The 14898-nt window shown below is 46.2% G+C and overlaps 1 protein-coding gene across 4 annotated transcripts in view; it reads right to left on the reverse strand.

The window, feature by feature from the left end:
- PREX1 (phosphatidylinositol-3,4,5-trisphosphate dependent Rac exchange factor 1) overlaps positions 1 to 14486 on the reverse strand; it is a 179036-nt gene extending 164550 nt beyond the window's left edge. For 2 of the 4 annotated variants that reach the window (XM_064521464.1, XM_064521462.1), the window contains exon 1: positions 13980 to 14486. In XM_064521464.1, the coding sequence (XP_064377534.1) occupies positions 13980 to 14144 (165 nt within the window). In that variant the 5' untranslated portion in view covers positions 14145 to 14486. The remainder of the gene's footprint in view (positions 1 to 13979) is intronic. The other 2 variants (XM_064521463.1, XM_064521461.1) reach the window with 1 other exon arrangement.
- Positions 14487 to 14898: the final 412 nt, after the last annotated feature.

The following is a 14898-nucleotide window of genomic DNA, read 5'->3' on the forward strand; positions in this document are numbered from 1 at the left end:
TCAGGGTTGCACTTACTGCTTAATAAAGTACTTCTCCCTGGTGTTGAGAAGGGTTAGTTTCAGCAGCTAACAGACACACAAGCAGAGTAGGCAAGCGTGAAACAACCAGATGTCTAAGTGTTTGCACTTGCACTTGTTGAGACTCTAGCATAAGCACAACTGTTCAGACAACTGCCACTGAGTAATTCTGAGACATAAGTTAGCTTCTTTATTTTCATTTTTATTACTCACTGAAAGTAATGGGAAGGTGCTCACTGGCAATTCCTGAAGACCTGCGTTCTACACCCTGTGTTCACATCAGAGGGCAACAGCAGGAAAGCTCTCCTAGCACAGACACTTTCATCCCGCGGAGGCACGCCCAGAACTGCAAAACTGTTCATGCCTCCCATCCCCATCGATTCCTGCTGTGCGTACAGCGATTGTCAATTCTGCTTCTGGTTACACCTACGAGTCCCCTTGGAACGGAGCTAAGACCACCAATTCATTGTGTGCCAACTGCCAAGGATGTGTCAGCTGGTTGCCAGAAGACTGAATTAAAGAATTAAAATTCTTATTGTACTTTTTCCATGAAAAAGATGTGTTGCCGGTGTGGTATCTCTTGTTCTGTTTTTTCTCATAGAAGAGGTAAGGAAACGGAGACAGGGTATTTAGCCTCAGTTCCTAGCTGTTAGTTACTTCTGCTCCAACTGTTGGCCAAGTCATTTTGCCTTTCTGTGCCTCACTTTCTCCATCTTCTAAATGCTGTTTTTCTACTTTGAGAAAATACAAATGAAAAACTGCTGCATAAACACAGACTGGTATCTTTATTCTTAATGCACTTCAAAGCAAAATCATTTTTTCTCTAAGTAAAATAGCCTTTCTGAGACTTTTCTTTCCCCATGGTTAAGCTGTTTTGTGATACCATGCTGCCCCAGCAGCTCACCCAGAACCACATTAAAAGAGAACTGATGTCATGCAGTCTCCAAACACACACCACCTGGACACAGCAACTGCTGCCACTGCAATTTAATTCTTGCTGGCTGATTGCAAATTTCAGTTCCTCTGGTTATGCGCTGTAAAATTTTGATTCATACTTTCAAATATTGTGGCTTTTCTTGTGCAACTGCTTAAGAAAGATGCATTGGCCTCTGTTGTGCAAAAGGATCTCCTATGACACACACACACATATGCACCGCATACACAGTATAACAGACAAAAACAGCCAAAAGGCTGGCTGTTCTTTTAGCCTTATTTTACAGCAAGACACATGTTAAGCTGTTTTTAAATGGGGAAGGAAACAGAGGTCAGAGTGAAATTCCCAGATGTGCCTTGCTGTTCATGATGTTTATATTCTACATACATAAAATGCTGATTCTGCAAGGTGATAGGCACCTGCTAAAATAGGTTGAGCTTCCCCAGATCCTCTTGAGCTCAGCACCCTGCAGGATCAAGTCCATGGAGACAGCAGAATCCTCAAAAAGTGCTCTACCAGACATAATGCAAAACGTGATATCATCCTAAATATTCTTCCTCTTTTCCTTTTTTTCTGCTACTCAGTGTAACTGCAGAAAATTTCTCAAACCCTTCATCAACAAATGCATCCATGAGGCAAAGTTTCATCAGCTTGATCTGTTCACCAGGTCAGAATCAAGATGCAGTTGAGCACATTAAATATTTAGAGGAAGAGAGACTTAATACTTGAAAAAGAGAGGAAAATATGCATTTCTTCAGGGAATGTTTTGCTCACTGAGTAAAGAGTAAGAAAGCTTTACCCCATTTTGCAAACAAACAAAAAACCCAAACACAACCAACAAAAGCAACAAGAAAAACCCAGAAGTAATAAAAACTATGCACAACTTTTTAATAATAATAGGAATTGCCCACAGCTGCTTTTTTTCAAGGTCAGATCATGTTTGGTGAATAGTAAAAACACTTTATCAAATGATTTGACATATTTGCATTCATCTGTTCTAATTTCCAGAGGTACCTCTCTGTCCTTCTTATCGTTTTGATTTTCTCCATTCATCCAGAATCAATCTTTTTCTCCCCAGTTACATTTAGCTCAAAAGCCATGACTGCATCTTCTCTGTATGGGTTCATTTTTGTTTCTAAATACCTTTTCCTCTTGCTCCCTAACTCATAAGTACAGTAACTCTGGTAAATACTACTTAAGAGTGCTGAACAGAGAAGGAAGAATGCACAGAAGTGAAAAAAATTGTGTGGTAAGATTATCTGTGCCTGTGCAGAGGCTTTGCAATCCACTGCAAGGCAAAGGTGAGCCCAAAATTTGGGTGCGATGTGAAGGCCAGTGGCCTGGATGCAGCAGAAAAATAGAAATTCGGTGGTGGAAAAGCTGGAGGTCTGGCTCAGCAAAGAGCCCAGAAAAACAGATGCTGCAATACTAAATACACTGGAGTTCATGTGTCCTGGATCACTTAATGACCAAGTTAAAAACTCCAGTGGTACTTCGGTCTTTAGTATGAACATCTTACTTGGTAAACCTCACCTTTCACCTTTACCCACCTTTGGGAAGCACAGTTATACCTCCCCCCCAAAATTCACCTTCTTGCCAAATAGTCTGAATGCCATTATTTGTTTACTGACAAGTTTTCAGAATTTGTTCTCCCCATATGTGAACAACACACTTCCATCAGTGCACAGGAGGAGCCATCTATTCACAACAGGGATATCTGTACGTGCGATGTTTGAGGAGCTGACGAAGGAGCCAGGTTCTGTGAAGAATGTCTCTCCAGTCTCCATCTCTGTTTCCTGTCAGGGGATCATGCCTCTGAATGCTCATAGCAAACACTTCTGCAACTCTCTTTGGAAATCTTCCCCTGCTGTTCTTCTCTTTTTCTGTGTCTTGTCAACACCCTCTTCTCACAAACAGCTGCTTCCCATCTGAGCCGATTTCTGAGCACAGTGTCCGTGACGGGACAGAGACAGAGCCACCAGCATACAGAGGGACATGAGGTATAAAATAATATGCAAGTGCCCAGTGACTATCATTTGAAGCCTTGGATTTTCCACAATAAAAAGGGAAGTAAATAAAACAGAAGTGAGCAAGCAGCACTTCATGTGAAGGACCCAAGCGCTTTAAATCTATTATATCTCAGCTCACAGCCCCAAGTAATGATGCTCAGAACTAGTCTAGTTCCCTTTCACACTGTCCTAAACTTGTTCTCACCCATGCTGTCTACATTTCCTCTTTGTCTTCTCCTCCACAGATCAAGAAGAGAGAAGACCTCAAGCAACAGCAACGACAGAGTCAGTAGTGACACCAATTAGCTAAGGAAGGCTTGCAAAACTTACTTCCAACTCGTCTAGCCTAGCACCTAAAACTTGCACACAACCACAAAGCATGGGAAATAAACTCAGCCCCACCAGGCTGCCACCACAGACAGCCTAGCCCTGGGCCTGGACGTGAGCTCTGCCACAGACATCACTGTTCCACCCTAGTCCTATTTCAGCAAGATGCACCACAGCTAGGAGCAGGTCCTCAGGCCACATCTACGCTAGTAAACTAACAGTACCAGGGCATGGGCCTGAGCGTTAGACTACAATCATCTGTGCTGTTAAACTGTTAAAAAAGTTCCTGGCACACTTTTGGTCCAGGCCTACTAGCACTCTCCCAAACAATTCCCAGGCGCAGTGCCAGAGCTAGGGTGGGCCAAGGACTATTCCCGACAGGCAGTTTGAATGTGGCCATCCTGCTTTGAGACTAAGAGTTCTATGCTACAAGACAGGGCCAGATCATGCCAGTTGGCCTCCAGGCCAGGGAACTGAGCCGCACACTGTTTTGTTTACTATATCTGTAGCCTATGTCTCTTGCTTAACAATACAGTCCATTACCTGCTGATCAGATCTACCATGACCAGATAAACCTTAGCCTTCATGCCTTCTCCTCTACATTTGAGTCTACATATGAAATAATCCATCAGCCCACTGACATATATCTACACCAGGCTTGTCTACTGTTCCCACAACAACATGGATTTGGTTTAAGAATCAGAGTTCAGAATCTAAAACATTTTGCTAGGTCAAAAGTTTTATAACCTCCTGTTATTGCCCCTTCAAACGAAATGAAAGGGGCTTCTTTAGCCACCCAGTGATGAGGTTAAGAGCAAATGGTTCCCTGCAAGGTGATGAACTCAAAGCAGTTGTCAGATTAGACAGAGCCCCCTGGGACCAGAGGCTTTCCTGTGTAGCTAAAACCCACCCACCTAGCTGTGATAAGGACTCACTAAAGTGCAGAATTCTTATCAGCAATCTGTCCTTAAACCAGGGCCCTCTACCAATTACAGAGGCCACTCTCAATATCACATACCTCCTCTCACTGTCAGCTTCCTCAGCCTCCAAAATGATCCCTCAAATGCAACCATATACATTAGGAAAGACAGAAGAAAACATTAATTTCCCTCATGTATGCTACGATGGGTCATTCAAGTTACCCAAACTGTAGTAAGATGCCCTGAGCAGCATTAGGCAGAACTTTCAAAACAAAAGGGTTAACACTGAAGTGATTTACTGTAGATAAGCAAATGCATAAGCAGATGTAGATGATGTCTTTAGGCCTTTTTAAGCCTAGGCCCTTTCTATCACATACAAAAGTAGCCAATATCTGACAGCCATCCAGCATTTCCAATGTAAAATGGGTCTCACAAGTTCAAAGCTGTTTCTCAGTGAACTGCAGTCCACATGACAAAGACAAGCATCACTCCTTGGTGGCAAGCTCAGCAGTGAGGGTCACCAGCATAAAGGACTGTGCTAGCCTCTCTCTTTAATAAATGGTCCTCTCGGGAGAGGACTGAATCGTATCAGCAGGGCAACCTTTCAGCAACCAATAGTTGCACCAGGACAAGATGTATTAGCAGAAAGAAGGTGGGTTTGATATTACTGGTAGTGACACTGGTTCACAAGAAACTCAGCAAGCTGATTTGTGCAAGTCAAGCTCATAGCCCAGTCACATACAATTGCATACCCAGAACAGAGAGCCAAGCACTTCCTAACATACGCTCTAAGGACTCTTGAAAATTTTGGCCATAACTGTTGGACACTGACAACTAAATAACTCATAAATCCACAGGGAGAATATGATCAGCACTCTGCATGCTTGCTCTTTTCTCCACTGAAAGTGTGTTTCTGGGCTAACTGAATGATGACTAGCTTCTGAGGTTTTTAAATGAATAAAAGGCAGTGCTTTTCAAAAGAGATGTGTCCTCATTTTACATAAGCTAAGTGGTTTGGGAACCAACAAATTAACCTGTTGGCACATAACAAGAACAGACCACAAACAAAACCAGAAGTATAAACACAAAGGTCAGGTTGAGAGTGATCAAAAAATTTACTCCATGAATCACATGATGTCGGAGGAGTTGCAGCAAGGTGTTGTTCACATGGCTGGTACGCTTCTATGAAAATAATTTCTGCATGATAGCGATGAGATTCACCCAACAGTCCTTTCATGAACATAAATATTCCTTTAACTCCATTCCACAGTCCCATCAGCTGAGTAACCAGCCTAAACTTCACATACTCAAGGAAATCTATTGCCTTCTCTGCAGCTCAGAATGATACATGACAGTAAACTGCAGCAGTTCCCTGAACTGCAGGAAGCCACATTGCCCAGCAGTTCATGACAAGACCCTGTGCTAGCTGCTTTGGGCGAGGAAGCAGGTGGGGTTTTAGACATATGCACCATGAAGCCCAGAATGGTCAATACCTGTCTTTCTGTCATCAGGTTTTCAGGGACCTATCAGAGCTCCCATTCGGCTTTGGGCAATCACTATGCTATGGTTTGACATACGGCTATCAGCTGTGTAAGCAATGGGTTATATTTCTAAGGAGGAGGGCTCATGAGGAAGAGGGAAGGAACGGTTTGCTCCTCACAGGGCTGTCTTCCCTTACTCTCATCTTGAGATCAGCAGTTCAAAGGGAGCTGAGGGCTCACCAAAATGAGTGGCTTCTACAGAGGGGATACTCAGCAGTCAGGCATTTTGGTCCAGGTAAGCACCCTAGGGTTCTCTCTCAGTACAGGTGTAGACTGGCCAGTTCTGAAAGTCCATTGCAGCTTGACTCAATCACATATGCAGGAGGCAGGGCTAAAGCTTTAATCAAGCTTTGCAAGGCTAGGCAATCAAACAAAAGTTTTCATCTGCAACAGTATTTAAGTCCAAGATTTTGCTCAGGTCTTAGCCACATCGCTGGTGCAACCCCAAGTCCAAGCCTCAGTTTGTGATCCAGCAGGGAAAAGGAGAAGTTAAATGTAGCATTCATTCTGTGCATGAGAGATGGCTTTGCCTGAATTGCATTGCTCCACAATGAAGTCTCTGTAGCTGATTGAGAAACGACATTGTTGCAGATTTCAAATCTTGCCCCTAGCTGTTAAAGGCTGAGAATGCTGCAGTCATTCCCACTACTAAATGGGAACTCTTCCAAGTAGGTAAGAAACATAAGATAGTGATGCCTTCATTCCATCCTTTTAAAAGATGAGACCGGTTGCTTCAGCAGAAGTTGAAAAACAGAATGTAAAATACTGAGAGAGAAATGAAAAGAGAGAAAAGGGGGAGATGTGTGGAAGCCACCGCAATATCAGAGGAAGAAATAGCACTCATCCTACATAAGAAGTCCAGTCCCTACTTTTTAGCTCCCTAATCTAAACAGCCTTCATTCACTCTGAAACAGCACCACCTTACTGATTGCGTTAATCAAAGGGTCATCTGTCAATTTTGGGCATTTAACAGAAATACTGTTATGTAAATATGGATTAAGTGTCCCATCACAATACAAAGAGGAATGGGAATAAGCAGCAGCACTAATGAACTACACATTCTTTCATGTCATCCAAAGCACAAAACAAAAGGTCCTGGCTGAAAAGCGGCTGCAAAAGGAACCTTGCTATGCAGCCAGAGAAACCGGGAGACACATCCATTCAGGACAATGTCAAAGATCTGGTCCACAAGCCAGATTTCTGCAATCCTGAAAACTGCTACTCACAAATGAGAAACATTTACAAACTAGCTGAGCCCACAGAATATCTTTCAATTTGATAACTTTTAGTGTATCTCAAACAAGGAGATGAGGTGCAGAAGATTTTAAAGTCTTTACCACAGGAAAAGCCTGGTCCAACAAGATCTGAGAGGTCAAAGAGAGTGTCTGCAAAGCTTCTGCCCTTCTCCTTTGTTGCTAAATCCTAATTTACTGCAAGAAAACTGATGTTTACTGTAGTGTCTGCAGATAGTAAAGACCTAGTGGATAAGCAGATATATGTGGGTCAGCAGCACTTTCTCTGTCAGCGACCAGTATGGACTGTCATTGCACAGTGCATCTAAAACTCATACACCTCTAAGGCCTTTAACGAGGAAAAAAAAAAAAAAAACACACACACACTTCAGGCTGAGAACCCAGTTGAGACTAGAAACAAAAACAACAGAAAAGAGATTCTACAGCTGAAAACAACAGGGAAATTCACACACAGCCCCTTATATTTCCTTGTAAGTGCCAGAAGAAAACAACAGGCAGGCAACAGAAGTAAGTTATTTCTCAGAAGTTTCATCTGTCACAAACTCACCAGCCTGCAGGCAAACACTACACTTAGGAGATCCTGCTTTTTCAAGCTTGAGATACCCCTCAGAGTGGGATGCCTCTGGAAGTGCCAGCACCTGAAGAGAGGAAAGCTGGCCTGAAGACACATCGCTCTCTTCCCCACGTAGGAAGGCCCAGCGCTGCCCTTCCAGGACACATCTCAGAAGTGTGAAGACTAGACTGCTCCCCTAAATCCTCTATTCAGACACCTAGACAGTGTCACTAGTATGAGTAATGAGTTGTCCTCAACTATAGCTACAGACTCAGGCAACACTTATTCTAAGGCTGCTGCAGTATGGTAATTGGGTTGTATAAACTGGAGTATCATGTACAAAGAATATGAAGTTATCTGTTCCCTCACTCAGCAGTGCCTTGGGCCTATGTTTCAGGCACTACAGTTCAAGAAAAATATAGACTAATTACACAACCCAGATAATAGCACAAGAACTATCAGAAATAAAAGTAAATAGTTCATGAGAAAAAAGTTAAATAATTTGGTAATTTAGTCTAGACTGAAGTGAAATGCGATAATAGCCAAATACTTAAAGGATTAAAGCAAAGAGAAAGATCATCTCTGTGTCCACTGCAAAAAGGCAGATGAGACATTAAGTTAGGCATCAGGAAAATGTTTCTAATGATAAGGACAGCTAAGCACCAGGATAAACCACCTATCCATCAGGAACAACCCTTCGTCACATCACCTTCTGACCTGAGAGCTCTCTCAAGATCCTCTCCAGGACTATTTTTCTTGATTCTATGATATGACGCAAACTATGAAATCGTATTTCCCACCCTGAGAGGCAGTACTCCTGCCCATGGGGCAAACACTGTGTGATGTAGGGAGTGGAAAAGTAATAAAACCATCTGAAACTTTCTCTTGCCCTATATTTAGGGACAAAATCTCTCTCAATGGGTATCAGTCTGCTTCCCACTAAAATCAGCCAGAAATTGTTTCTCTGTATTCAGCTACACATGTAGCAATTCACTGAAATCATTTTTGTGGTCTGTGATGCTTGCTTCCCATTTTGATCCACATACCCTCTCCTACCGAAGCTTAGCCTCTCACACTCGCCCAGCTGCCGGATTGCTATTGCAAGAGAGATTTGTTGCAGAGGCACCAGCGTGGCGCTGGGAAAGCCGCTCTCGCCCTCCCCCCAGAGATCATGACACATGTTCAGACAACAACTGGCATCCCTGAAGTGAGAGGGAGGGACAAATGGCAGAAGGGCTGATTGATGATCTCCCTACAATTGAGGGGAGGGAGAAATGCAGAGCCAGAGTCAGGTCGACCAAAGCTGGTCTGAGATAAAGGATAACGAGGGTCAAATGCACACTAAGCTTGAGTGAGCCAAGGGAAGCAAGAGAAAGGAGGTTTCATTCTCACCTGTGTGGCTGTAAACTGCTGAAACTGGATAGGGGGTTGTTGTTGTGCATATTCTGTTAGAGAGCAAAAATAACTAAAGACCTGCCTTCGTATGAAAAAAAATCTGCTGCGCTCCTCTACGCCTTTGATTGTAAAGCCTTACTGCAAAAGGCATAGGCTAGCCACTCACTTTTCCAAATAAGAGATTATGCTCGTCAGACAAATCTAAGTGCAGAGGAGACCCCTGCAATCCTGTATCCTCGAGCCCTGCTGCTGAAACTGGGCTCTGCGGACCACAGGTGGTCCAAATGGAAAGAGCCAGTGGTCCAGCAAATCACATAACACCTAGAGAGTGTCTCAGTGAAAAGTCTGACAAAGTATGCATGTAGGTTGGTAAGAAAATCTGATAATGGCATTAATTCTCTGCTCCTAAGACTTTGGGAAGTTTTGCCTTAGACTATGCTCCCTTTTGCATTCCAGTCTCTGCTCCAGAGGGAGGGGGAAATGCTACTACTTGCTGGCATTTCAGAAACAAGTGAAAACTAAGAGGGATCCCTCTGTCTTCAACACATGTGGAAGTACAAATTAATATTAACGGCATTCAGCATGCTCTGGAAGATGACTACCATCAGAGTCAGTGGAAGCTTCCAAAAGGCATGAAATAAGTCTCTTCAGAGGAGCGAGAAAAGAGAGATACTTCATTATATCCTCTCCCTCCCCCCCTCCACAATAACCTTATAATTTATAACAGACTGTTATGAGCAAGCTGCTCTGCTACAAGAAACCATCAACTCCACTCATATCCCTGAAGCTTCACTGATTTACACCAGCTGAAATTTCTTCTTTCTGAGCCTAAAGATGAATACATATTTTCAAAGCCTTTGCTTTGCTTTTCTGTTTTCCACTTGTTCCACTTCCTATATCCAGACTGTTCTCTTCACATTCTCCCTTTGTATCCAGAGCAGAAGAACCTTTCCATCTATTTGCATTTCAGCCTTTAGCGGCTGATTTTGCCCAACCCTTATTCAGTCTGAAAGGAAAGGAAATCTTCTATTAGTAGCACTACCAACCTCAAACTTTCAAGAGCTGCAACACAAGCCCCTAAAATCTCATGAGCATTTATTAGCTATGCTAGTGTTATATTTTCAAACTTTGCTTTACCACCACAAGGGCTACAAGCTTGCCCTTTAAAAAAAAGCTGTGATGCTCCTAAACTTACAAATGTCAGGAACCAGGCTTTCAAGAAAAAATGTCCCATGGTGTAAGACTCCACTGTAGAAAATCTTGACTACAGGCAACAGTCACAACTGCCTATAGGTGAGCACCCATGAGTGACTGACTGAAACAACAGAACAGCAAACCTAATTTAGGTCTCTTCTGAGCAAATTTCCTTTTCCATCTCCTTCCTCCCTCCAATTGTTTCTTTATTATGAGGCAGCTAAAAGAGCATTACCCAAACCATATGGTCCACCTTCCAAAATCATAGTTTATCTGTGTCTACTGAGCGTGAAACAGGCAGAGAACAGGGCAGGACAGGAAACCACACCTCACAGCTGAGACAAATGGTCTGTTTGCTTGTCTATCTGAGCACGAGAGACCTAATCTTGGATGCAAACAAGATTGTGAAATATGAAAGAAAAAGGGCCCTGATGCTTATCGTATTTCCAGATGGGTGGAGTGCAAAATCCTGAGATGCTAGATCAATTATAACTATAAGGCAAGCAAGAAAAGGTAGCAGAACATAAATATTTTGAGTCTGTAGGATGTGGGCTAAATTATCTGATGGCACGTGTCCTAACGTATCATATTTATACAAATGATAAGATAGAAGAAGATTTCCAGTTTTCAAATAAAGGATGGCATAACATTCAAAACTAATCATGGTACAATTACTTATCTAACATGATACCTGGCTGACAAGAACAGTTTAAGTTTCACACTGTTTTCATGCTTGCACAGAACACACAGCAATTGCTAAAGCTAACAGAAAATCCTGTCATTCTGATATCAAAATTTACAAGTTGGTGGTTTGTCTTTGGAAAGATGAAAGAGCCACATATATATATACAAAGCAGAACACAGTTTGGCTGCATATACTTGCAGTTACCTGACCAAGTCGTGGGAGCTGCTTGTGCAGGTTAGAGCCAAATGTCCAGTGAAATTACCAAGAGCAACATTGGCCCCAAACCAAAAGCTGCGCATGCCTGTCGAGAAGGAGGGGTTTCGGGGCCTATTGATAGGGTACAATATCGATATCGAACCCTATCGATAGGTCTGGAATTCAACAGGCATCCCTGACGCTCCATATTGAGATGGATCCATGTCGATACCATTCGATGCCTAGCCAAGGCAAACGGGGCCCAAGACCGACAGCGACAGATATTGACGGTGACTGGCAGGGATCGATATTGACAGTTACCGATACCTATTGAGACCTAGTGCTATCAATCCCTGTGAGTAGGTATGGAAAGCGACAGGCCTGGATGCCCCTCAAGATCGAGAGGTATCGATGCGTACCGAGAGGCATCACTAGTTATGGATGTCGTGCCCTAGCAGTACGTATGGAAATCAATATTCAGAAAGGCCCGTCGCCATCAAAAACCGCCAATGTTGATAGTGGGGCCTACCAAGAGCACCGTTGTCCTGCACAGAGGAACTGCATGGTCTGTTCTCCACTGTAGTTAAAATGGCTTGCACAACATATAGAAATATAATCAATTTCAATACAATTCACACTATAAAAAAAAACTAACATCACACAACCATGTCTGAGCGTTAACCAGATACATTCCCCAGAAAGTGTAGTAGTTTACATTTACTTGGCAGTGGGGTATATACTACTCACACAGAACATGAGGAAATAAGAAAAAGAGCCATGGGGCAGAAGTAGCAGTTCCTGTGCAATAACATCAAAGCACTGGTAAAAACAAACTAATGGGAGGAAAGTGGACATTTTTTGGTGAGCTCAAGTAGATTTCAGAATACAGGATCCTAGTGCAACTGCATTATTTTTATTAGTGTCACAAGGCAAAACTTTTGCTGTATAACCACCTGTAATTCCAGCAACTACACAGATCATATTATCCTAGCGGTAAAAATGTGAAAAGTTTGTTATGTCACCTGTCCAGGAGTGTGAGAGCGGGCAGCATACTATCCTTTGTACAATTTTGTTGGAAGGTAATGAGCCATGGCCTTCCACCAAGTTTATGCAGAAAGTGTTTCTCACCTGAAGTTTAACTTTATAAAAATTTCATCCCACTGCTGCTCTGTTTACCATCACATACTGCCACAGACCCTTATTCTCCTTTTTTCCTTGATAACACCATTCAACAATCTGAATCCAGTTGTACAGAGATACTGTCCATAAAAACTAAGTCAACAGTTTAAGAAACTTATTTAGGACAGCACATGAACATGCAACACATGCTTAAAGTTAAGCCTACGTTTGAGTGCTCTTATAAAACTAGGCCTAGAGAGGGGAAAGATCTGTCATATAGCCCATCCCTCAATACTTTATTCAAACATAATTGCCAAAACTCAGACTCCATAGGGGGGTAAAACTGCATCCTCAGAGCCAGTCACCCAAGAGAACACTATAGCCATTCTATACCTAGTGGCGACGCGGCTCTGCAGGCCTCCGACGGCACGCAGCGCTGCCTCGAGACCACGGCCAAGCGCACGCCGTCCGTGTCTTCTCCTGCCACCACCTAAGGCATATTACTCGCTATTGCTCTCAGGAAAACTGCCAAGTTAATGAGAACAAAGAAATAAAAGATTTGTTTTCTAATACGTGAAAATCCCATTAGCAATACTGTAAACGCATTTAGCTATAGAAACTGAAGCTAAAAAGAAATGCAGTTTGAATCTGCACTCCAGCCTGCAGTTGACAAAATCTCAAATTCAGTACTTAGGACAGAGGAGTTTTGAGAAGGGTTTTTTTGTTGTTGTTTTGCCTACAGGGTGGGGCAGTTTTGCAGCCTGCAGCTTTTTTAAGCATCTCCTTACACTGAAACAGAATCTTAGTTTTAAATGAAGCTAACTGACACTTTAATTGGAAGCTTTCAGAAATTATAGACTTTGTGCTCAACTATTTGAGAGAGAAAAAGGAGGATTTAAGTAGAGACTAGTTCACAAAGCAGCCACATCCTTTCCATTTATCTTTTATGCTAGACAGTTTGCCACTTGGGCGATCCTGAAAAACACTGAAGACAACCTGAACTTAAAAAACAAACAAACAAAAAACCTTTCCAGAAAGACAAGTCAGAAAGGGTCCAGGGTCTAAGCCGCTAAGATGAAATGAGGGTTTAGCACTTATCTAGCAAAACACCAGAAGGAATTTCTGCCCTGTCCAATCTTTAGCAATCTCTGCAGAGACTTCCCTCGCTTTGATTCTTGGTCTCCGTGTGATCAAGTAGTTTATTCTTCTTCTTTTTTATGGCATATCTGTTATCTAGTAACTTTTACTGCAGGCTCTTAGCATCAGTTATCCGCAGGAGCGCGGCGGCACGCTCCTCGATCCCGCACCTCGAGTCCGCGCAGGGGAAAGGCAACCTCCCGCGGCGGAGCTCTGCCTCGGCGCCGTCCGGAGCGGGTCTCAGCGGGCGGCTGTAACTGCCTCCACATGCACCGACGCACCCGGCCCCACCGCATCTTTACGCTACCTGAGGCCGAACACGGAGGTATTTATTGATGAATAAAAGGCAGCGAGAGCGGAGCTCCCAGGCAGCAGTAACTTCTGAACAACACGGAGCGGGATGCGGCGCTCCGGGCAGGCGACTCGCCTGCGGCTCCCTCCCCGCCGCGGAAGCACCCGCGCGCCTCGCCGCCGCCCGCCGCGGGGACCCGGCACCGGCCGCCGCTCGCCCGGGGCGGGAGGTGGAAGCCCGCTCGCCGCCCCGCAGGCGCCCCCGCCGCCGACACCCCCCGCCGCCTCCCCGGCCGCAGAAAGTCCCCTCGGCGGCCCCGGCCCCGGCGCTTCCCGCAAGTTGCGCCAGGCGCTGCCGCGCCGCCCCCGGCCCGGCCCGCGCTCGGGGGCTGCCGCGGCGCCGCTCACCGACTGCAGGAAGTGGAGGGTCCCCACGTAGTCGCGCTCGGTGCTGAGGATCTCGTTGAGGACGCAGAGGCGGAGGCGCAGCTGGCGGTCCGTGTCCTTGGGGCAGCCCGAGGGCTCCGCGCCCGCGGGGGCGCCCGGCGGCAGCGGCGGCGGCGGCGCCTCCATGGTGGCGGCCGCTGGGCGAGCCGGCGACGAGCGCGGCCGTTCCGCTTCCCCTCGGCCGCCTCAGGAGCCCCCCATGGCCGCGCGGCGGCCGGGCAACGACCCCCCGCCCCCGCCGCCCCTCGGCGCTGCCTCGCCCGCGGCCGGAGGCGCTACAGGGGCCGGCCGCCGCGGGGAGCCCGGCTGCGGGACATGCCGGCGTAGCGGCGCGGCGGCCCGGGCGGCGCTGAATGAAGAGGCGAAGGGAAGCCCCGGCGGCGGGGAGGCGGGAGGAGCGGGCGAGGGGAGGGGCGGCGGCGGCGGCGGCGGAGCCCGACCCTCGGCGGCCCGCGGCGGGCAGCGGCCTGGCGGCGCGCGGGGGCGCTGTGGCGGGGGAGGCGGGGCCGCGGCCCTCAGGCACCGCGGCGGCCCCAGGCTGCCCCTCGCGCGCGCCGCGCTCGCCCTCACACGCAGACACCCCGCGCTCGCTCCCCCCCCACAGCCCCCCCACACCCCTGCACCCCCCCCACACACCCCGCACACACACCCCGCACTTCCCCTCACACACCGCCCTCGCCGCGGGGGTCGTTGCCCGGCCGCCGCGCGCGCGGCCACGGGGGGCTCCTGAGGCGGCCGAGGGGAAGCGGAACGGCCGCGCTCGCCGCCGCCACACACCCTCACGCCGGCCTCACACCCCCCGCACTCGCTGTTACACACCGCGCTCACACACACACACACACACCCTCACACCGCACTTGCCCTCACGCTCACCCACCGC

The sequence above is a fragment of the Dromaius novaehollandiae genome, chromosome 16, assembly GCF_036370855.1.
Source record: "Dromaius novaehollandiae isolate bDroNov1 chromosome 16, bDroNov1.hap1, whole genome shotgun sequence".
Taxonomy (NCBI): Eukaryota; Metazoa; Chordata; class Aves; order Casuariiformes; family Dromaiidae; genus Dromaius; species Dromaius novaehollandiae.